Source organism: Caretta caretta, chromosome 10 (assembly GCF_965140235.1).
Source record: "Caretta caretta isolate rCarCar2 chromosome 10, rCarCar1.hap1, whole genome shotgun sequence".
NCBI classification, from domain to species: Eukaryota; Metazoa; Chordata; order Testudines; family Cheloniidae; genus Caretta; species Caretta caretta.
Window position 1 is genome coordinate 34,729,974 of NC_134215.1, and position 23,034 is coordinate 34,753,007.

The 23,034-nt window shown below is 53.2% G+C and overlaps 2 protein-coding genes across 4 annotated transcripts in view; one reads left to right on the forward strand and one right to left on the reverse strand.

Annotated features, from left to right (window-relative positions):
• Positions 1–8,642, forward strand: part of LOC125643478 (glucagon receptor-like) — a 40,663-nt gene extending 32,021 nt beyond the window's left edge. The window contains exons 10-14 of one of the 2 annotated variants that reach the window (XM_048866119.2): positions 825–894; positions 1,787–1,875; positions 3,146–3,284; positions 4,372–4,413; positions 5,359–8,642. In XM_048866119.2, the coding sequence (XP_048722076.1) occupies positions 825–894; positions 1,787–1,875; positions 3,146–3,284; positions 4,372–4,413; positions 5,359–5,430 (412 nt within the window). In that variant the 3' untranslated portion in view covers positions 5,431–8,642. Of the gene's footprint in view, positions 1–824; positions 895–1,786; positions 1,876–3,145; positions 3,285–4,371; positions 4,554–5,358 lie in introns of those variants that run through there. The other variant, XM_075132865.1, reaches the window with a different exon arrangement.
• A 2,417-nt stretch (positions 8,643–11,059) lies between these two features.
• Positions 11,060–23,034, reverse strand: part of ANKS3 (ankyrin repeat and sterile alpha motif domain containing 3) — a 29,077-nt gene continuing 17,102 nt past the window's right edge. For both annotated transcript variants that reach the window (XM_075132864.1, XM_048866117.2), the window contains exons 11-17: positions 21,289–21,413; positions 20,717–20,858; positions 19,984–20,156; positions 16,149–16,261; positions 15,135–15,218; positions 14,325–14,419; positions 11,060–13,999 (exon numbers count right to left, since the gene is read on the reverse strand). In XM_075132864.1, coding sequence (XP_074988965.1) covers positions 14,337–14,419; positions 15,135–15,218; positions 16,149–16,261; positions 19,984–20,156; positions 20,717–20,858; positions 21,289–21,413 — 720 coding nt within the window. In that variant the 3' untranslated portion in view covers positions 11,060–13,999; positions 14,325–14,336. The remainder of the gene's footprint in view (positions 14,000–14,324; positions 14,420–15,134; positions 15,219–16,148; positions 16,262–19,983; positions 20,157–20,716; positions 20,859–21,288; positions 21,414–23,034) is intronic.

A 23,034-nucleotide genomic window follows, 5' to 3' on the forward strand; every position in this document is an offset into this window, starting at 1 on the left:
AAACGAACGTGCATTGACTGCTGGGGAGCAGGGCATCTGATTCCTCCACTGCCATGGCCCACCTCGGTCCTGGTTTGACTCCCCTAGGGGTGAGGGAAGAGCTCAGCCTCCAGGGCTTGGTCAGTGCTTGGCCTCCCTGGTGGGGCAGGGCTGGTCATGAGTGCTGTGCTTGGAGGTGCTTTCTGGGATGGTCTCTGCATAGTGGGAACAGAGCAAAGACCCACCCACCTGATTTCCCACAAGCCACCAAACGGGGCTGGTCACTGGTGACCTGGGCCCCTGGAACAGTGCCTGGGAGTGAACAGCTCCATCTGCCAAGCCATGGAGCTATTGGGGTTAAGCTCTCAGCCTCAATAGCCCAACCATCAGGAGGAGACATGAAAAGGAGCCCATCCCCAGCCTGGCCAGTGGGACTTGTGGGCTGACTCCTGGGGGTAGTGAGCTCCAGCTGTCAGGGAAATACAGGCCTGACCTTCCAAGCTTCTGATGCGTCCGGTCAGAGGCACCCTCCTCCAGGGTGTGGGGCAGGGAAAGAGATTGTCTTTCACTAGCCCACAGCCCACCAGGTTCCTGCAGTCCCTGCCCTGGCCCCTGCAGGTTAGCTCCGCGGGTGGGTGGGATGGGAAAGGATTCCAACTCCTAGAAAATGGGCAGGCTGGCACAGCTGGTGATAGTCATTCCTGGTCCACCGGGATGTCCCAGTGATCCAGTGCCAGTGCTTTCACCTGGCCCCGCTCTGGCTGTGCACCCCAGCGTGGATAAAGCACAGCTCTCCTGCCTGCTGGCTCCCCGATGTTTAACTGCATGCCTCTCTCGTGCTGCAGGTGCTGGGCTCTGAATGAGAACATGGCCTACTGGTGGATCATCAGGATCCCCATCCTGCTGGCGTCCCTGGTAGGTGATCTCAGAGGCCTGTGATCGGGGGTTACATAGGAGGCATGGTGTCTCTAAGATGACAGCAATCAGTCTCCTGCAGTCACTGACAGTCTGGCTCAGCTCAGAGGTTGAACATGGCCCAATGATACCAGCAGCTCCTGCTGTAGAAATCACCGTCCCTAATCCACAGCAATGCACCCTTCCCTAGTGACTTCCCCACGAGCCTGCCCTGGGAGGGAGCTCAGCATCATTGTCCCACTGAAGAGCTGAGGAAAGTGAGGCACTGGGGAGCACTCAGCCAGTCAGGAGCAAGCACCTACACTTGGCTTGCAGTCCACTTGTCTAACCACTAGGGGGTGACAAAGAAAGGAGACTTGTCCCTGCCAAGTAACTAACCCGAGTGAACCCCTCTGATGAAAAGAGAAGCACCCGTATGTGGGGTCCTGGCCCTGGCCCCTCCAGATTCCTGACCTGGATGTCGGGGCAAGCAGAATCAGGCCCCCAGAGATGCCATCCCACATGATCTGTTGAGCCCAGTGCATGCTGGGAGAGGGCTATGCGAGTCTAGTGGGGGCCAGGTGGCTCCCCAGGCCTGCCAATGGGCTCGCTGTTGAGTCTCTAGGGATGTTCGTGCTGCTCCCTGCCCCACAGATATGCTTGCCATCACTGTTACCCCCTGCATGTCCCTCCCCCTTGTTCCTCCAGAGGTGCTGAGTGTGACCCGCTTCCCTTCATGTTCAGCTGCCCCCGCTCTCAGAGGCCATCACTGTCAGAGTGACCTGGGGAGCCCAGGAAGGATAAAGGGTGTGTGTGTGTGTGTTCAGCCTACGCACCCCCCAGGGCTGGCCCAGACAATATGCAGAGCCCCTGGATGAATGCAGAAGTAACCCTCTGCATTCTACCCCCACAGATCAATCTGCTGATCTTCATGAGGATTCTTAAGGTGATCCTGGCCAAGCTGCGTGCCAGCCAGAAAGGCTATGCAGACTACAAGCTGCGGTGAGCTGTCTGTGTGTGCGCCTCCTGGGGATGACTTCCCAATGGGTGCCTGTTGCGCCGGCTGTTCTGGATCTAGCTCCCCTGCATTGTAAACCCAGGTCGGTGGGACGCACGCACGTGGACTTGGCGTGTCCAAGCCTGCGCGTGTGTCCACAGTGCATTGTAAGCCTGGACCTGGGTCTCGCTAGAGCCTCCATCCCGCACTACACAGACCACCTGAGCCACATTGCAAAATGATAGGGCTTGGATCCCAGTCCAGTGGGATGCAGGCTCAGACCCATCCCCTGGGTGGGACCCAGGGCTTGAGTGCTTGCTGGCTGAGTTGGACAGATTTGTGTGTGGACCATAGGGGGGGTTGGGCTCAAATCAGCGTCCGAGCCTGGGTTCACACTGCATGCATGCTGCACTGTAAGCATGCCCTTGGAGTCTGGCCACACAACCCACTGTCATGCAAATAAGACTGAGATTTTGTCAGCCATTACAGCAGGTTGCGCTAGCAAGTGGCTGTTAGCACAGGGTGTATGTCTGTGTGTGTGTGTGTGCACAACAGATCAAGTCTGACCTGTGTATCACAGGCCCCCTGAACACTCCCTCCCCCCATATATGCCTACAGGCTAGGATGCCAAAGCTGTACTGCCCACTTGTCTGGCTTGAGGGTCTCGTTACAACGTGGGGATGCGGCCCGTGGTTCCTCCATCATTGGTACCAAATGGAGCACATTGTGGCCACCATTGCCCATGCTGAGCACCGATCCCAGCATGACATGCTCCAGCTCAGCTGAGCAGCCTGACCGCACAGTATGCTGGGACCTGTTGCCCTCTTGGGCAGGAGTGGTTGCAGGCAGGGGCAATGATGATGTTTGAGTGGGTGGGTTCACTGGCCCCTCTAGGGGCTGGAAGGACATCGCCTCCCGTTTCACACAGGGCAGTCCCCTCGAGCGAAGCCTCCCAGCTCCTCCCGCTCTGCTCCCAGAGCAGCATCCTGCTCACCAATAGCTGACTCTCTGCTTCCCAGCTCCAAAGCACCACACAGCTAATAGCTCGTGAATCCTCTGCACTCCCAGGCAGAGCAGGCAGCGATTACCCCAATGTGAGACCCCAGACCCTTAGGCCAGGCTGGGACTAACACTCCATCTATCTCCTCCAGCCCTCAGCAAAGACATTACCGTATTTTTTTCTCACATGCCACCCCCGCTTTCCTGCCCCTCTGAACATAGGGCCCCCCGGCCCTTCTGTATGAACTCTGGGAGGGGGATCTCGTCCTCTTTCAGGCTGGCCAAGGCCACGCTGACCCTCATCCCCCTCTTTGGGATCCACGAGGTGGTCTTCATCTTTGCCACGGACGAGCAGACCACGGGCATCCTGCGCTACATCAAAGTCTTCTTCACGCTCTTCCTCAACTCTTTTCAGGTGAGCCGGGAGTGCTGCAGCATCTCCACCTCAGGCAGGAGCAGAGAGCCTGTCCCCCTCTTCCCCTCCTTGTGCCACCATCACCCGGGGGAAGCATGGCCCTTTCCCCTCCAGTCTGGCCACATTAGCCCATCAGCCCTGCTCGCCAAGCTGCAGCCCCTCTCCTGGCTCCTCTGTTGGTGTTGGGGAGCAATGGGGCGTCGAGCTGGGCTGCTTTCCTTGGGCTGGAGACAGGCTGGCTGTCACCATCACCCGGGGGAAGCATGGCCCTTTCCCCTCCAGTCTGGCCACATTAGCCCATCAGCCCTGCTCGCCAAGCTGCAGCCCCTCTCCTGGCTCCTCTGTTGGTGTTGGGGAGCAATGGGGCGTCGAGCTGGGCTGCTTTCCTTGGGCTGGAGACAGGCTGGCTGTGCCCTGCACTGATGGCCCCTGCAAAGCTGTCCCAGCAGCTGCAAGGTGCGAATCGGTGTCTGGCACCTGAAGTGTCGCGCTGTGCCACACTCCAGTCACCTCCGACTGTGTCTGCTCGGCCCACCCCTTTCAGCGTGTATGTAACAGCCCTGTGTGGCTGGCCTGGCGCTCCTGGGCTCTACCCGCCTCATCCCATCGCTTGGAGCAGCCTGGAAATAGCAGGCCCATCCCTGCCCGCTGTTAGAGAGGTGTACGTGCCCGCATGCTGGACTGGCGATGACATCCGCATGCGCTGGAGGGAGAGCCCCCTGTTTGGGCAGTGCGTGGCCATGGCAGGCACAGGCCAGGGGCCTGTCCCTGAGGAATGCACCCATGGGCTGAGGGCTGCCCCTCGGGAACCGTACTCTCCCTGTCCTGTTGTAACGCTGCACCATGACCGGCTGGGGGGATGGTGACTTAGGTAAGCACGTCGGGACGGGTTGCCGCTGTGTCACGGTGTGGGTGGGTTTTCCCCTCCAGCTGAAGCCAGTTGGGGTAGCTGGGCGTACTGCATCCCGAACTGGTTCTGTGGGATGCACTGAAAAGCAGCTGCCAGGGCCTGGCAAGGCCTGGCTGTCTTCTCAATGGGGAGGAGGGTCGCTGTGCTGCCTGGCTCACCCCTGTGCTTTCTCCCCAGGGTTTCCTGGTCGCTGTGTTGTACTGCTTTGCCAATAAAGAGGTAGGTGCCCCTTTGTCCTGCTCCCTGCGGGGGGGTTGCTCTCTGGCCCTGCAAACACCTGCAGTCGGGGCTCTAACCTGAGCTGTGCTCTGTAGCCCAACCCTGGGTCTTCTCTCCATTACTCTCCTGCCAAGCTACTGCTGATTTGCTGTGCCCTGAACTCAGAGACCATGTACCACTGGATAGCCTGGGTGGTTAGGAGCCTTTGATTCTACTAAGAACCTGTCAAGCTAAAAAACAAACAGGTTTTATTGGATGCATCCACCCTAGCTTGGGTAGGGGCTGCCTCATAGCATGGCTCCCAATTAGGGTTGCCAAGGTTCGTTGGATGTGTTCCTGGAGGTTTCATCTCATGACATGTAATTAATTAAAGATTAATGTTTAATTCCTGGAGACTCCAGGACAATCCTGGAGGGTTGGCAACCCCTACTCCTAACCTGTTTGCAGTCCAGGACCACCGAGTCAGGAGTCCAGAGATCTATATCTCTTTGCTGCCACACCCATGCTTAATACAAAGGGGAGGCCTCACCCACAGCTCCCAGAATGCAATGCTCTGTCTCAGTCAGAGCACCCAGCAGCTCAGATCTGTAAGTTGCATTTCTGTGCTAAGCAAGAAGGCAGCCCCGGCCATGCTGCAGAACTGGCCTTCCCATCCCCTGTGGCCACATTGCTCGTGGGCCAGCATGCCCCGGGGCTCACATAGGAACACAGCAATGCTGTTTTTCAGTCCTTTGGGGCAGGACCTGCCTCTTCCTATTGCATGGGCCAAATCCCTCCTTGCAGCAACTCCACTGAAGCCAGGGCCTTGTACCTGTGCTGAGTTCAGCCCGCGCCTCTGGGACTAATGGAACTTAAACCCTATGCAGGCCTGGAGCAGCAGCTGTGAACCTCCCAAGAGGCTGTGAAGGAGAAGAGTGTCTCACAAGCTCCTTTCCTCCCTCCTAGGTGAAGTCAGAAATGAAGAAGAAATGGCAGCTCTGGAAGCTTGACCATCCAGCGCTCTGCTGCGCACAGTGATGACTATACTGCCCTGCCGTTGGCAACCTGCCTGGGAAAGCCACAGGAGAAGGGCTGCCCCCAGCTTGATGGCTGGGGGAGTAGGCCAAGAGGCCTGCCATGCTCCCGAGCCACGGAGGGGATGTACCTTGTACTGCATCTCTGCAGATGAGGGCCTTGGGGATTGTCTGTGCACCAGATGCCGTGGAGGGCCAGTCCAGGGATGGAGAACAATGGGCCCAGCTGGAGCTGCAGCAGGGTAAAGCACCTGTTTCCCAAACATAGGCGCATCGGGGAACCGCGGGTGCTGGTGCAAGCACTCCCTGAGCTGTGGAGCAGAAGCTGGGATCCTGCAGGCCTACACTGCTGCAGAACAGCCGCTCCTGAGGCTCCGATGGGGCGAGGGACACACGGCTCTGGAGATGCCCTCAGAAGACATGGAAGGCCCTGAGATAGGACCCTGCTGTTTATGCTGCACTGCATAACAGGACACCAAGGGTGTGAGGAAACAGCCTCCTGACTCCTGCTCGCATCCTCTGCTACCTGACCCTTGGGTGCAGCACCCAAAATTTACCTCTACAGGATGCACCCTTCATCAGGCAGCACTGCATCCGGTGAACGTCCATCCCCAGCAGCACTGCTGTCACCGGACCCCCTGCTGGAGTGAGACATGCAAACCTCAGCCCATGGGGATGGAGTCTGACGGGGTCAGGACTGTCCGAGGACAGGCCAGACTGCAGCAATGAGACGCTGCTGTGATTGCTGTGTGGTAGTGGACAACAGTGGCTGCAAGTGGAGCTAGGCCTGTGGCTAAGCCTTTAGTCAGAACTGATCCAGGCCTCCACTCGGGGAGCTGGAAGGCTCACACATCTGATCCATGGGGGTGGAGTGCTCACCCTGTAAATCGGGGACACTCTGCTCCCTCTTCTGGTGCTGCTCTCCCCAGCTGTTAGCCGGGGAGACATTTCAGAAGCTGGAGGGCTGGGACAGGCCTGTATGCTTCGCCCCAGGGAACCCCATTGTGGGTTTGGGCAGGTTGCCTGCCTGTCGCTGGCCCATACGTGAACAGCAGGCTGGCTGGGACTGCCTGGCACGGATGTCTCATAGCTGAGTGGCAGGGAAGCCAGAGTCGTTGGCGAAACACGGCGCAGCTGACTTGTCTAGCCTTGCGAGGTCTGCCTCAGGGGGAGGAGGGAGCTCAGAAACCCAGACGGTTTCTTTTCATCACTCAACTCCTTCAGCACATTGGGTCTGGGCTTTCAGCCCTCTTGCCCCAGCCCCATGGTAGATCCAAGTCAAAGATCCATCATCATCTGCCTTCCTCTCCTTCCCGTTGCCCTGCTCAGCTAGCCCAAAAGCCTGCTGTTCCCCCTCCTCTTCAGAGCTGCCTCCCGCCCAGCTGAACTGGCCAGAACTAACTGTCTTAGCCAACCCCTCTCAAAATAGCCTCTAGGCACCTTAACCTCTTTAATATATTTATCCTCTGAGCATGGCCCTGCCTCCCAGGACTGGTGCTGTCCCCACTTTTCACAGATGAACAATTGAGGCTAGAGAGATGCATGTGTGACCCAAGGTCAGGCAGGGGCAGAGCTGGGCACTGAACCTGGCTCTCACCAGTAGACGCTGGTCCCCTGAGCCACATCCACCTTCAAGTGTTGGGTTTGAGGCGGGTAACTTGTATAGCGTAGGGGCAGGCAACCTCTTAACACTGAGTGGTCCAACTACGTTAGACCCTAATAACCTGATAGGAGCGTTGAGGTCGGGTTGCATCAGTCATGACAACACCTCGCCCCTCTCAGGTCAGGTTCTGGTCGGCTGTGATCGAGCTGGGTTGGGTCAAGCTTTAACATTAGGCGCGAGCAGACCTGCTCATGAGTCCTAGGCTAGTGCCCTACCCCTGGGCACTCCTTCCTCTCTGCCTTGGCCAGTGCTCACCCCCCTCTTTCTTCCATTGCTGCAGCAACTGAAAAGTCCCAGGCTGGTATAGCTAAACAGGCAACCTGCTCCCGTCAGGCAGGCTCACCCATCCTCCGTGCTCGGCAACTCTGCCGCTGGCGATAGGGAAGGGCGGGAGATTCTGGAGCTTGCCAAGCAAGGGGTTGGATTTGCAAACTGTTCTGCTTCCAGCCCAGGTGGCAATGGCCTGGCTGGGGCAGTACAGTCAGCTACGTTCCCGGAGGAAGTGCAGAGCATGCTCTTCTCTGGGCCCCCTGAATCCAGATTGACAGGGCTGGAGTCTAGTCTGCTGCTCAGCCCCAACCTGGGGCCTCCTGACCCTGGACTATGGGCGTGTAGTCTCCATAGCCCAGCCAGTCCTCTGCATCCTTGCTGCAGGTGCTGGGAAGAAGCCAATGATTACTTCCTGTGATGTGGATCCTGGGGTGCGAGGAAGTGGGCTGGGACCAGCAAGGCATTTCTCCTAGATCATTCCAGAGCCCTCCGCTGGGCACAGCTTCTGGTCTGGGGCGGATTGCAACTGGTGCTCTAGAGGTGGCGGGAGCCCCAGACCCCATGGGCTCTGCTGTAAATCATGCCAGTGGTGTCGCCCGCTGCTGCCCACATGCCTCAGGCCCATGCAGTTTACGCACTGACCTTCCTTTACAGGGCTGCACTTCCCCATCTCCTGGTGGACAAAAGCAGAATCGTGCCCGCCAACTGCCAGAGCTATGCCTGCCTCACTCAGGTTCTGAGCCCTCTCCTCTGAGGGCAGGGACGTGCCTCCTGGGAGGGGGGCAGATGCCAGCAGCTGCCAGAATGCTGCCCGTAGTTGCCCTCACCTTCAGTAGAAGGATGCGTGCTGTAGGGACCACGGCTCCCCCAGGCAATGCTCCAGCAGCAGCAGAACAGACCACAGCTCCCAGGGAGGAGGCAGGCTGCCCCAATCTCTCACTTTATGCAATTTATGTCCAGGTGGCCCCTCAGGCTCCTGGCAAGTTGCCAACATGGCTTCTCGGTAGCAAGTGGTGTCTAAGTACCCCAGGCAATGCAGTGCTCTGTGGAGGGGCTGGATAATGCAGCCCTTCCAGGGAGTTGTGGGAGGGATTGTTCTTGGGATTTTACAGGCTAGCAAGGAGCCATTCTAGCTGTTTCTGGGCTCAGCTGGACCCGGCTTTGAGGCTGGAGGGAGTTCTGCAGGAGCCCTCGGTAGCTGGTCAGCTGCTAAGGAGCACCAGAGCGTTTTGCACATTGTCTTTTCACGTGTAAATAAACGTTTATTTTTTCAGCAAAGGAAATGTGCACTGCTGTTTTGGGGGGCTAAGTGGGGGTGGGGGGAGAAAGCCACCTGGGCATAGAGGGAAAGGGGTAGGAGCTCCAGGGCATGAGCTGGGCATTGAATACCTGAATCAAGCAGGCAAGTGTTTGACTGGCTTCTTCCTGTGGCTCTGGCTGGCACCCACCTTCCCTCCATCTGCACAGAGCACCGTGTTCACTCCTTAACCAGAGCAGCAGGTGAAAATCAAACCCTGCTGACTCTGGGAGTGACTAATAACCCCCTGCAGAGAATCCAAAACACCACAAGCTCTTCCTTGGCTTTGTATTTCACTCAGCTGGGCCCACACCCTCAGAGCAGGCAGCTTCTCACCCTACTGAGCCATGGGGCTGGTCAAATTCTCCTCCATGCTAGTATAATGCTGCAGAGTCTGTCTCTTGTTTGAGCCTGAGCCAAAGCCCACTGCAGTTCATGGAACGATTCTCCAACTCCGGTCGCTTTGGGAGCCACGCAGCCCAAGGTAAGCTGCGCCCAGGGCCCCACTAACTCCAAATCCGCCACTGCTGCCAGCTAGGCAGAAAGTAGTCAGGAAGCTATGTGGCACATGGACAGTACTGGCCAACTCTAGAGGAACAGGCAGCGTCAATCATCAAGTCCACAGCATAGGACACCTGCATATAGGCTTGAACATGCTGATCAGGAAGCTTTGGTGTGGCTGGAGAGAGACTAAGTTCAAGCCACTTTAAAAACCAGACACAATGGTTTAAGCCAACTCTCCCCGGCATCATCTCTGCACAGATGGGCTACAGGTTGGAGCGAGCGATTTGTGAAAGCCGCTACAGTCTGACAGGGGATTTGGACCACTCTGAGATGAGAATCAGGCCCTGGGTCACTAGCTAGGTTCAGGGCCTAAATTCCAGACTGCAATCAATACTGCAGCCAAGCCCACACAGCCTTAACCCCTCTGTAATGCACTTTGCCACATGCTGAGCTCTCCTCCCACAGCTGGGGCTGTTTAGGCTTATTCAGTGGAAGTGGCCAAAGGCACAAACAGACTAAGGGGAATGGCCAAGCGATCAGGCTGAGAGAGGGAGGCAGCACAATTTAGCCCAGAAGCTCCCTTGTTGGGTCAGCCCATCTCACAGCCCAGCACGCCACATGCTGCTGTCAAATCTGCTGCAGAACCAGCCTAGAGCTAGTACGCAGCATGTCAGGAAGTGCCAAAGATGTGCCCCTTGGAACTGTGTGTATATGGGAAGAATCGCAAAGGTTTGCGATTTCTATTTGATTCCAAGTGACAGAGAATACGATCAGTGTTTGCAGCGATGCCGTAGCTATGTTGCCCCAGGATAGTAGAGACACAAGGTGAGTAAGGAAGAGCTCTGGGTGGCTCGAAAGTTTGTCTCACCAACAGAAGCTGGTCCAGTAAAATATATTACTTCCCCCACCTTGTCTCTAAGATTATTGCATAGTTCAGCCTCTTATAAAACACAGCTCCATGCCCCCTGTTTGCCTGCTCCATAGAGGCCCCTACAGACAGTGCAGAGGTTGAGAGGTTACAGATCAAGCTGAGTGATTGGCACTTTGTTTAACAAATCACAATGAAAAATCCCATCTTTGCAAAACAGTAAGAGCTAGTGGGCTGCTGGGGACATGTGTACTGCCTTCTGCACAGCCTCTTCTCACCCCTGAACGCTGATGAAGACACCTGCAAAAGAGCTTGTCTACAGAGGGACGCTAACCAGCCTAATGATAGCAGAATTACTTCGCTACAACTAAGTCAGTCAATATCCCTGTGTAGACAAACCCTAATACCTGACCCTGTAACCACTCTCCAATGGAGAGGTCTGGTGAAGCCAATAGGCTATTTACATGTGTACAGAGCATTCCCTTATGAAAGTATGTGAAGGACCAGGCTTATGGTGGAAGGGGGTCTGGGTTCAATGACAAATGTTTAGAGAGCCCCATAGTCTTTCCATTCTATGCTGCTCTGTGTAGAATGTGGATGAACACAGTGATGCCTAGGGGGCCATGGCAGCCAAGTGCAGGGCAGAGCAGCCCTGAGGTGGCTCTAACTTATTCCAAGGGTCATGCAGGTTCCTGATCAGCCTGGCTTAGGGGAGGTTCAACTGGTGCCCTAAAAGTTATTTTTACCCCCACCCCATTCCTAGATGCAAGCTGAGCGTGAGCAGAAGAAAATCACACCCCATGTGTGAGCATTTCCCACCACCTCTTCCTTCCCACCTCTCCCCAGCAATTCCCTTCCCCGTGCAGGTGATGGAGATACTGCTCCAGCATGGGAGTTAGGCACGCTAGAGGGACAATCGCAATGCGCCAAGCCCTCCCCCACAGCCACAGTAGAGGGAGCCCTACTCACACCTGGCTCTAGCCCCCTGCTCAACATGCAACTGGCAACCCGACCAAACTAGTGCAGACAGATCCAGTCACCGATTTATTCCCCAAACACAGTGCACATTAATTCTGGTCTCGCATGTAAGAGAAAAAACAGAAATATAAACAAAGCCACGCAACCGAGCATGCTGCTGTGGCAAACTCATCTCCCTCCTCACTGCTCTGAGAAATGAGCCAGGAACATTTGGAGACACCAAAGCATAGTGAATTCAGTGCTCCACCAGCACAGAGATTAACTCTCATTTGCCTGGCCCAGTCTCTTTGGCATTGGGCAGCAGAGCAGAGGGGAGATCCTGGCTCCGAGGATATAGTCACAGCAGATATTGCACTTTGGGGTTTGTGGTCAAGATCTAAAAATAAAATACAGCTTTTTCCCCTTTACCAGCAAAGAGAAAGGTAGTTTCCCCAGCTCCCCATAGACCCATCACAGGGGTATGGTCTTTGTCCAGAGGGCTGCAAGAACTAAGGCTGCCCTGAATCACTATACAGCATTAAAAATCATGTCACTTGGACAGTGCACCCTGAGCCACGTGAACACTACCTGTGAGAGCTCCCAGGGGCAGCAGCAGCATCAGGTCAGAGCAGCCAGAGGCCAAGACATCTCCATGAGCTGGAGCAGTGTATGTGAGGGGCCAGTGCACGCTGCAGTCTGTCTCCTGCAGCAGCCCGTGCTCCTGGAGCTCTCATTTCCAGCTCCCGGGGGCTGGAGCAGGAACACAGGCTGAAGACTATCCATTTCCACATACACATAATGGCATCAAAAGCACCCGGCAATTAAGAGGGAAGTGTCCGAGGCCTGCAGCATTTAAGGCTGTGGCAGCCACTCGTGGGGGAGGGTGGTGTTTGGAGGGAGGGGGGGGAGAGAGAGAGAGAGAGAGAGTGTGTGAGTGTGTGTCTTTTACTCAGCTCCCTGGAGAGCCCCATTCACCATCTCATTCTTGTGCTGTAAACCCACAGCACCTCCCCCGCCTGCCTGGGGAAAAGGCCTCTGCAGCTTCCCCTTGTGCCCCACACCCCTCCCGGCTACCCTGCAAGAGCCCAAGGCACTAGTGTCTAAGAGTACAACCCCCACACCCAGCATTCTCATGCTGAGGGGCCAATGCGGGGGCTAAGGACTGCATAGAAACATTTCTGAACCATATGGGTTCTTTGAGGGAAGGAAGGAGATGAAGCTTCAGTCCACTAAACGAAGGGAAGAATAGCCCAGCAGGGGACCTCCTGTGGGCCCAGCGGGAAGAGATGGCAAAGGAGGCTGGAGAAGCACAAGGAGAACGGAATGCCTGGCTGCCCGTGGCCCAGAGGAGAGCAGGACTCAGCTGCCTGGCAGCATGCTTGGTCTCTCAGGCCCACAGATGCCATGAGGAAGGGTGCCTCTCATACCCCTCAAGAGACAGAAGCCAGGGTTTCCAAAGGTGTCCAGCCTGAGCCACCTTAGGCCGAGCTTTCTTCCGAGCCTTCCCATGCAGCAGCTTCAAAGGCCCATCCTATGGAGAAAACAGGAGGCCCCTCCTGCTCTCCCAGAGTGCAGGGAGAAGAGGGCAGCCCTGCCCGCTGCCTTGGGGACAAGCAGCCTCCATGAAGGGAAGGCAGGAGTCAAGAAACGGCAGGCAGGAAGCCCATTCATGGCGGCAGGGGCACCAAGCAGAAGGACCAACTGGGCCCAAGCTCAAGTCTGAAGGAGAGAGACTTGGACACAAGAACAGGAGCCAGGGGCTGAGGGTAGGGAGCCAGGTAACAGGTTCCCAGGGGAGAGGATGCCCCATGGAACAGGCTCCTGGTGTTAGACGCCTGCCTAAGGTCTCCTGTGACTGCCTTCAGACAGGGGCAGACGTGAGGGGAGGGATGTGGTGCCCATGGTCAGGTGTTACCCTGGGGGCGGGTTTTATAGCACCAATCACAGGGCCAAGCCCCGCATGCAGCACAGAGCACATAGCTCACACACAAGTGCTTGGGGATGGTATAAACTCACATCAGGCAAGAGCTGCACATGCCCTCCTCTCACGTGGCTCCTGGATCCCCCATTCAAAGGGGTCAGTGCTGCACCAGCAGAAGTTGCTGCCTGTGGCAGAAGCTTCTGGGAGCATGCTGACTTGGTAGGAGCAAGGCCTTTGAAATGTGCTACCCTGGGGGGTTAATGTGGGCATTTCATGGACTGAGAGAAGGATCTAGGGCCAGCTGCCAAGTCAGCTCTGACAGGGGGTCTGCACCCGTAACCAAACCGAGGGACCTGCCGGGTACGGCAGGACACTCAAGTGATCCCATACCGGCATCCAAGGAGGCAGGAGCTAACAGCTGAACCGCTGCAGGCTGCCAGGAGTAGGAGCTCCCTATAGGATAGAGTTGCACAGCAGGTTACGTTCAATCTCTCAAGGGCTGCAGCTTGGGGCTGTTTGATCGTGTCTCAAAGGGGAGGCCCAGCACACGGAATGGCAGGAGACCCCCTCCAACTCTCCCATTTCCAAATCACAGGATCTCACCCCACCAGCCGCCACTGTGCTGGCCTTTGCTCTGCGTCACACACGTTTGCTGGGTCGGCCCACGGGCAGAGACCAAACTGAAGGAACAAGTTACGAGGGGTTGTGGTGGGAAGGGGCATAAGGGAATCTGGCTGCTACAGGCAAGGGCTGCCTCTGTAAAAATATCAGGCAGCCTTAAGCAAAACTGAGGCAGAGTCTCCATGGGCAGCGAGAGGCCAATTAGCCCCGATGCTTCAGCTCTTAACATTCTAACCCTTGGGCAGGGAAAGCAAACAGTCTGTAACCAGAACTCAGAGATCAGCCCGGCTAAGGCCACCTGCCCACTTGACTCCTCGTCCTCCGCCGTCCCCAGGTGGCTGACCCCCTTCTCCAGGCGCCCGCCTGCCTCCTCCGCGCTCTCAGCAGAGGAGCCCTGTTGGCGGACCAGCCTTGCGCTCGTTCTCCCAGGCACTCAGCTTCCGGGTGGAACCGTCACCCGACGTCAGAACTCCTGCAAGGGAGAACGAGCCACTCAGAGTCCAAGAGCCCCCACTGCTCACTGGAAAATTAACCCTTTGCTGGAGGCAGCAGGAACGTCGCTGTAAACAGCAGCTTGCTGTAGTTCCCATCAGCAACTCTCTAATCAAGGGACCTATATGGAAAGGCTGCTACTGATAGCAACCCCTGGGAGTTTGGCAGGGCAGGACAGAGGTGCGTAGGCAGAGCTATCGGAGGAGGGAACTGGAAGGAGCTGCATGGCTACAGTGCCTCCAGCCAGCCCCTGCTTTTAATGGGCATTGACATGGGTCAGTATTTCCCAGCCCCACCCCACTTACCATCCTGCTCCATTAGGGCTCTGGCCAGCTCTGCTTGCCTCGCTCTGAGGCCTGTAGCCGTGCGAGGTTCCGAGTCACAGAATGCAGGGCATTCCCTAAGGGCATAAGCAAAACCTATTAGCCATCAGCCTAGGGCACCACAAGACAAGGGGCAGGGGAAAGGATCAGCCAGTAGGGTCACTGCATTCCTGTCTCTTTCCCACCGCACACCTTGCCACCCTCTGAACCACTGCTTTGATAGCTTCCTGCCACTGGGTCTAACTTCCACTACTCAGGAGAATGGGGCATGGACACTGGAGGCACACAAAGGCAGCTTCATGGGCCATAGAGCTGGAGCAAGGCCAGTGCAAGAGGCCAGCACGCCTCAGCATGGGTAGGTTAGCAGGGGATGGAGTACGGAGAGAAGGGCTCCTCAGGCTCTGCTCCAACCTGTTTCTATTGCAGCACGGAGAAAGGCTACTCCTGTCCTTCATTCTAACTATGAAGGAGCCACCTTGAGGTGCACAGGAGGGAGTATTTGTGCCACAGAGCAGCTGGAGAAAATAATTACTCCTGCTGCCTACAGGTGTCAGTGTGGCTCACTAGTACAGCTGGGCCAGATGGCTGTGGGTTCAAGCCCCCACACAAGGATCCAGGGCTGATCTGGCACTTGTGCCATAGTAAGACAGGTTATGTTTTGCATGGGGCAGGTATCTTTTGCCCACTCTCCAGTTACCACCTGTTTTAGAAACCAAGTGTCCTTGGGTTTATTTCAGAGGGAGTTGGGGATAATCCTAGTGGTGTGGTCCCCCAAGACCCTCTCCACTGTACCCATATCTCCCACATGCTCCTCCAGGAAAGCCGACAGCTCAGGCAGGCTCAGGGACTTCAAGGAAACTGACCCTCCTTCTGGACCTGTGGGATTAAAAGCAGAGAGATTCTCACCAACCATTGCAGCTTCTCCGTGGCAGGAGCAGAGAAGCGAGAGCTTGAGGCTCAGTCCCCCTCACAGCCTTCATGCCCACAGCAGCTTGAATTGGTTGGTTTTGCTATACTGAGATCTTGACTCAAATGTGTTACTACAATGTAAATGTGTGACAAGCAGCAAGTTCCCTCAGTCCGCTAATTCTGCCAAAGAGGGATTGTGCTTGCACGGCACAGTTGGCTTAATGTTTGTGACCTCATCACCCTAGAGATGCTCAATAGGTCAAATACGAGGAGAATCTCAAGGAAATGGAGCTAGACGTGCTAGATGGTAATTGCCATGATTTTCTGTTTTGAAGAGAAGAAATGAAGATGCAACTTCCCCCGCTCTCCAGGGTGGTTCATAAACAGCTGTCAGTGTAGCAGTCGGATCAGTAGCGAATTGCCTGTGACATGCTCAGACAGGCCAACTGGTTTGCACAGGTGGATGTTTTCCCAAGTATTCCCTCCCACACCTAGTTCTTGTTAATGGTGACATCTGCAAGCTCCCCAGCACCTCCTACTTGTCCAGGGGTAAAAAAAAAAATCTTCAAAAGCACCTAAGGGAGTTAGGAACTTAAATTCCACTTTCAAAGGTACTGAGGAGCTCAAGTCCCACTTGAAGTCAATTGGATTAGATGCTTTTGAAAATTTTACTCTAGATCTATCTCATTAACGACAGAGTTTTTAAAGGATCTGTTCGGTAGCTCAGCCATTTCAGACGTCTCATTAGTTTCACCTTCTTCATCTATTAAAGCATCTGCTTTTTCTCTGGTGCCTCGCATATCCCTTTGGCTGCATTCATTCAGTCTGACAGTTTGCTGCCTTATCTTTTCCCTGCAGCCTGGACCATTCATACTCACAGCAGCACCTGGCTTTTACCTTCTCCCTCAGGCCATCTGCCCTCACCAGCTCCCAGCCGTGCCTTGGTCTCCATCATCCTGTCAGCCAGGTGCCCTTGCTTCAACCGGGAACATAGCTCTGCCTGACAGGCTCTGCCAAATGAGAACAAACCCCCATTAGCAAGATACATGCGCTTCTGGGAAATCACCTGCCAGTGCCGTCCTGTGTCCTGAAACACCTGCCTGGGCAGCCAAGGGATCAAATGCTTCTTGGGGCGAGCAGCTCACTGGATTATAAACTGCCCTTCCCCGTCATAGGCAGATGTGCCCGAGACAAGAGTCCAGTGTGCCTTCCACAGCAATCCCTGCCCCTGTGCTTAGAACAGCTGCAGGGGTCAGTGAAAAAGGAGGAGGCAGGGATAGGTCCAGGCCTGGGTTTCACACAAATGCCCCTCAGGCTGGATTTGGTCCACATGACATCCAAGCCTGGTTCACACCCAAAGTTACACACTTGTAATTTAGAAATGCAAGCTAAACCAATGCACTTCAAGGTTTAAACCGAAGCAAGAGGGTCCACACACAAAGCTGCACCAGTTTATCATCACACCTTTAGTTAAGCCAGTGCAGCTTCAGTGTACAGACAAGCCCAGACTCTGTGCACAACCTCAACTTTCATTTAAAAAGAGAGAATTTAAGTTTCTTGCCTTGAGATCGTGAAGGAAACCTTCCACACGTGAACTGCTGCTTTCCTGAGTCTGCAGTCAGCTTCTGTGCAACTCAGAAACTTCTCTCCCCCACAACAGAACTTGGTCCAATAAAAGATATGACCTCCCCGACTTTGTCTCTTTAATATCCTGGGACCAACATGGCTACAACTACACTGCAGACAACGAAGTCCCTAATAAGTTAGCAATAACTAAACTTTGAGTCACCATACACAGGCCAGATTTTACTCTGGATCTCTGGGCAAGCCTGTCATTGCCACCAACACCAGTTCTGCTGTGGATGGAGGGGCACACAGAGTCCTAACATTATATTCTGACCCATATGCCACAACGAAAAGTACAACTGGATCCCTTCACCAAATTAGTTTGACATCCCTCTTCTAGGCAGACAGCAGCTCCATGTCCATTAATGGGACAAATCCCAGATCCCTCCACCAACCTTCAAAGGAGCAGAGCCAGAACAGCAATGCGGCAGCATGAAAACAGCTGAAGCATGTCACACATACACATGGTTTTAAGGTGTCACTAGGACACCTCGTTGTTTTTGCTGATACAGACTAACACGGCTACTACTCTGAAACATGGTTTTAATAAAGAGACATGGACTGTCATGGCAAATATAGCCCCAAACACAGGCTATCAGAGCCACAAGTCTACAAAACCTTAGGCCAATGGAACTGCCTCTGGGACAGCAACACACACATTTTTAGGAAGATTGAGCAGAATGGGCAGCATTGTGGGAGCATGTGAGAATCAGGAGTGAAGTTCACCAGATACTGATTTGTTTACAGAGGTGAAGTCGACTAGTCTTTTTTCACCGTCCACCCTAAATGGAAAGTGTAAAACAAAATGGCACGGGGGGCAGAATTCTCCCCATATTAATAACCTAACCTGTTATTCAGTAATAGATAACCCCACGTGTTTTGAAAATGATTTTCAAGTCGACAATGTCCTTTTTAATCCATAAAAATAGTGCCTGCTTTAAGAAAGGACTGATTTCTCAGCCAGTAAGTGGTATACAAGGATTTTAGAAAATGATTTACCATTACAGGTAAAAGTGAAATAGCCACTTAATAGGTAAACCCTCTGTGAGGTTGCACTCTATGTGTTTTATGGAAATATGCTAAATGAGCATTAATATAATGTAACTGGAGTACGCTTTGTGCAAAAGGTCTCTTGTAAGGTATCATTACAGCTTATAATCTACTGAGTACGTTCATCCTATTTGTATGAATGTCTCATTCTTGTACCAAAAGCTAGACATATGAAGCATTACTCTAAAGTCCTATTGTAATTATGCAAAATGTGGGCCATTAATGGTGGCTTGAAATCTTGATGGTTCCCATTAACCAGGAAAATTGGTTGTAAATGGCTCTGTTTATTTGTACGCCTTCCTGTGTTGTGTAAGTCAGGCCAGGAAAAATGGAGGCTTGGGGTCTCACAGGACATGTGATAATGTCACCTGGTACTGGAATCCATCTTAAACCTTGTGCTTTTCCATTTAAAAGGAGGGGTGCGAACCCACAAAAGATTCCCACCTTGTGCCTAAGCTATGAAAGTGGATGGAACAGGACAAAGGGGGCTGCAGTCATGAGAAATCTCCTAGTTACCATCTGAGCTGGAACCAACCAGAACTATACCAGGGGAAAGGATTGGGCCCAGACAAAGAAGGAGCCTAGTCTGTGAAAGAAGCTTACTGAAACATCTCTGAGGGCGAGATTTACCTGTATTCAGTTTCTTAATGTATTAGGCTTAGACATGCGTGTTTTGTTTTGTTTTATTTTACTTGGTAACTTACTTTGTTCTGTCTGTTATTACCTGGAACCACTTAAATCCTACTTTTTATACTTAATCTGGGTTTGTTAATAAAGAAAAGTGATTTTATTAAGTGATTAATACCTGGGGGAGCAAACAGCTGTGCAAATCTCTCTATCGGTGTTATAGAGGGCGGACAGTTCATGAGTTTACTCTGTATAAGCTTTATACAGAGTAAAATGGATTTATTTGGGGTTTGGACCCCATTGGGAACCCATCACACCCTCCACCACGTTTGTTGGGCAATACATGCTGCTCTGGCATGTGTGGATGGCCCTCTGCTATGATCACTGCCTCTGCACAGCTGAGCTCTGGAGGCGTGCACCACACACATGCACGCGCGCACACCTTATTTACTGTATGTGCTGCATACATGTGAATTCTGTGGCCAAACTGCTAGAGAATTCACTCAACTCCAGCCGCTGCATGCAGGGGTAACACAAGTGCCGTCTGGGAACATTATGCTGTTATCGCAAACCAGCCTCCTTTCTCATTTTTCCAGGGGGGCCCCCTCTGGGACTCCCTCTCTTCACCACGTCCTCAAAGGCCTACAGCAGGGATTCTCTCCCCTCTGGCTACGGCAGGCTGGACACAGGTCCCTTGGGAACTCAGTGATGCTGCATCTCCTCTCTCAAGGGGCCAAGAACGTTGCTTCCACCCCTGGAGTGAAGGACAGAGACTTTCCAGTTTCAATCTATTGACCAACACAGCAGGACTGATGGGCTGAAAGTATCAGCTTAACCTCCAGAGCAGAAACACCACTGAACATGGGATTTATGGCATGCAGGATATTTTCAGAAGAACAGAAAAAAACAGAGTTGCCCTGCTGGCTAGAGTATCTAGGACTGTTCAACGCAGAGTGAAGTGTAAACCTCTCCCGTCCCGATGCATCTCACTGGGCAATGCTTATAATTTAGAGGCTGTGAATTTCATCCTGACGGCAGCTGGTGATCAGTGTGAGGCCTGAGTGTCCTTGCAGTGGAGAAGCACTACAGGTTTTAGTGGTAGGAGGGCTCTTGGTCTTTCTTCCCAACTCTGCCACTGCTCCCTAAGTAACCATAGGCAAGTCACTTAGCACCTGGTTCCCACTGGGGTTGAACATTCAGAACTCCAGCTCTGGAAAGCCATGCCCCTACCTACTGTGCTTCAGGAAGGGGCTTCAGTATCTGCTTATCTTGTTGGAATGTCCTCATTTGAGGGAGGATTAGAACGGGGTTCAGATGCTGTGGTGTGACTGTGTGTGGGCAGCTCACTAGAAGGGCGCCGCCTGCATTCACGGCAGACAGTGGACACGCTGGGATGGCCCCATTCTCCGTTTCACCTGGAGCAACTTACTTCATTTGCTCTAGCAGGAGCTCAGCATCCCTGGTGATGGCTTGGGCCTCTTGCAGCTGGATCTGGACGTCATTCCAAGCCACGTCCCGCTCCATCAAGCAGTTCTCGACCACTGCCCGCAGCTCCTGCTCCTGGGATACCTGGCCCTTTATCACTTCCATTTCCTCACACCTCTATAGTGGGGGAGAGTGAGAGAGGAGGGACTGAAAGGGGGAGTGCTGCGCGCTGCAATCTCAGACACTTGACTGCTCACAAGACATCCCTAGAACTTCCTGTTACAACGATCTGGGCGGTTGCAGAGGGCTCCATATGTACCCACCAAACCCATCCGAGGCCCAGATGCAAGTGGGAAGAAAGCTAGGTAATGTTCCCACACAGGGTCAGCTCTGATCTCCGGGATTCCCCTTCTTTCCATGCACGAGGGTGGGTTTGCCAAGCTGACAGAAATTTCTGCATGAATTTCCCCATTTCAGCATGAGCAGATCCTAACCAGGATGGCAGATATCACTAGTCCAGCACCCTGGCCAGCTGGGTTTGAACTAAAGACATAGAAGACTCATCAACAGAGAGCGAGGGTTAGAGGGTGGCAGAACTTGCAACATGGGGTTACTGAGCTTACCCTACCCCTTTGCATCCCTTCCAAATTACCTCAGCTCCCTCACTTAAGAGCCTTTCCCCCTCCAAAGGAGGTGCCATAGTAAATATGCGATTGGGTTAGAGCCAGGCTCCTTACCTTGTGCAGCTGAATGGCCATCTCCTGCATTTCCGCCTCCAGCCGATCTGCATAGGCCAGCTCTAGGGCATCGCTGGGAGGCCTGGCATTGCTGTGCCATCGAGCAATGGCAGAGGTCATCTTCCGCTTAGGCCCGAACAGACTGATGATACAACAGCAAGCGGTTAGCAGCAAAACTGAACCAGGACCTTGCTTCAGAGACTCCTGCCCCTTCTTCCACTGAGGCCCATGAAAACCCCAGCAACGAGCGGGAAGGATAGATAGGGACAGCAGAAAACCACGATCTATCTCCTCTAAGGCTCTGCTGACAGCTGCAGGAGAGTTGCAGGCAGGGACTGAGTTGGGGGGGGGAGGGGAGGAGGAAGTGGTGCACGGCTGGAAGACCAGCGCTTGCTGTAGACCAGGATTAAGGCACATTGAGAAATCTGTGATGGATCCCCAGGCTGGAGGGCAAGACTAAAAGGTAGTGGCAGAATCGTGCAAACCCAGAGAGGGGGCTGGAAGAGAGGACTGAACTTTCCTGATCCCTTCATATGCCCCAGCGACAAAGGAGCTACACTGTGGAGACTCACGTGATGCCTATTTCCTTGAGATCACTCTCTGTGAGGGTCAGGAAGATCCGGAGGTCGATGTCCTGCTCCTCAAACACCTGGAGGTACTTCAAACACCCGATCTGCTCCAGGAATGTTGCCAGGTCCTGCAGCCCATCCAAAGCAAAGATGTTTATACCCACAAGAGAAACTGGACCCTCCTGTCTCCTTGAATGAAAGGCTAACAGCTACTTTGGAGCTATCCTAACTTTCTCTGCACTGTTCACTCTCAAAAGCCACATGCTGTAACGGGGCCTGGCTTGTAGTTTGTAGCAGCCAGACACTGTAAAGCTCTTCCTTCAGATTCCCTGCACTACACTGGGCTGAGGAGAGGATTGCCCAAACCATCCCAAAAAGCAGGTTACATAGGACAGAACTGTGTCAGGGATGAAGACTATTTGCCAGGTGAAAGTGTAACTGTTGCAGCCTTATCTGAATATTTAGTAAGAGCGCCTTTGGCTAAAATCCACCTTAAATGGAAGGGATTTGATGGCACCATGATTGTGGGAGTGAAGAATACAATTCCCTCAGACCTTTTAATCGGGAATGATTTTAAAACATTGTGCAGTCAGGTTAATATGAAACTGTCTATTGGGGCAATGATTTGCCTATAGAGGGTTTCTCCAAATGTTTGTCTGAGGAAGATAGCTGTTTGTCTGTTCAGAAAAGCAGGTTATATGTGAATGAAGTTTCTGAATGTCTGTCTAATATCTTAGAAGTAAATCTGGAATTAGATAAAGCACAGAGAGAACTCATTGATCAGGAAAATGTTTCTCTAGAGCAGATTAAAGTTGATGGTCAGGTTGAAGCCCTAATTGAGGAAGAAGGGGGTATATTCTTGGTGAGTGTAGTTTTTAAAAACGAGCCTAGACAAGGTAACAGTAATTTGCTTAAAGTAGCTCAGTATGAGCCACTGTCTGTAAAAAGCAGAAGTTTGTCTGTTGGGAGTGGTATCTTTCCTGTTAAGGAAGCTGTCCCACTCTCCAAGCAATTGTCCATTAACAGCCAGGTGTGCTGGGACAAAGGAAAAAATGTCTCCAATTGTTTGTCTGTTTTGAGCAATGGCAGCATGCCTGCTAAGGAACAGTGTGTATCTAGCTCTTCTCTGTCTGTAAAGCAGACAGAAGAAGCCTGTCAGCCAAGGATGGTTGAAAATGTATCAGTCATCTCAGAGCTGATTCTGGATTTAATTGAAGCCCAGGATGGAAATGTTCCTAAGTTTGTGTCTGTTAGGGATAATGACATTGTAACCAGGTTACATCCAGTTAATGTAATAAATGAGTCCCAGGGACCAGGCAATTTTCATGCTTCTATTTTGTCTATTGCTAGTGTGTTGCTGGGTAAAGATATGACAACCTTGTCGAATCAGGTTGATATCGTAGCCAGGACATAAGGAAAGCATAAACATGATTTGACTACGTTACCCACTGACAGTGTGGAAACTTGTAACAAGGAGGAAATGATTCCTAATCTTGTGCCTATTGTCAGCCAGGAGAGCTGCAAAGGGGACGGGAATGCTTCTAACCTTTTAATCATGGAGTCTAGCAGCTTGCCTGAAAGGGGGTTGTGTAATAATCCTTCTGATTGGCCAGAGGTGATTCTGGATGTAACTGAAACTCAGAAGGAGTTTGGTGATTTGTATGTTGTGCCAAAGTCGGTTCTGGACATAAATAAAGCTCAGAAAGAATCTGCTGCAGTTCATAATACTGCAGGAGGGAAGGAATTTCT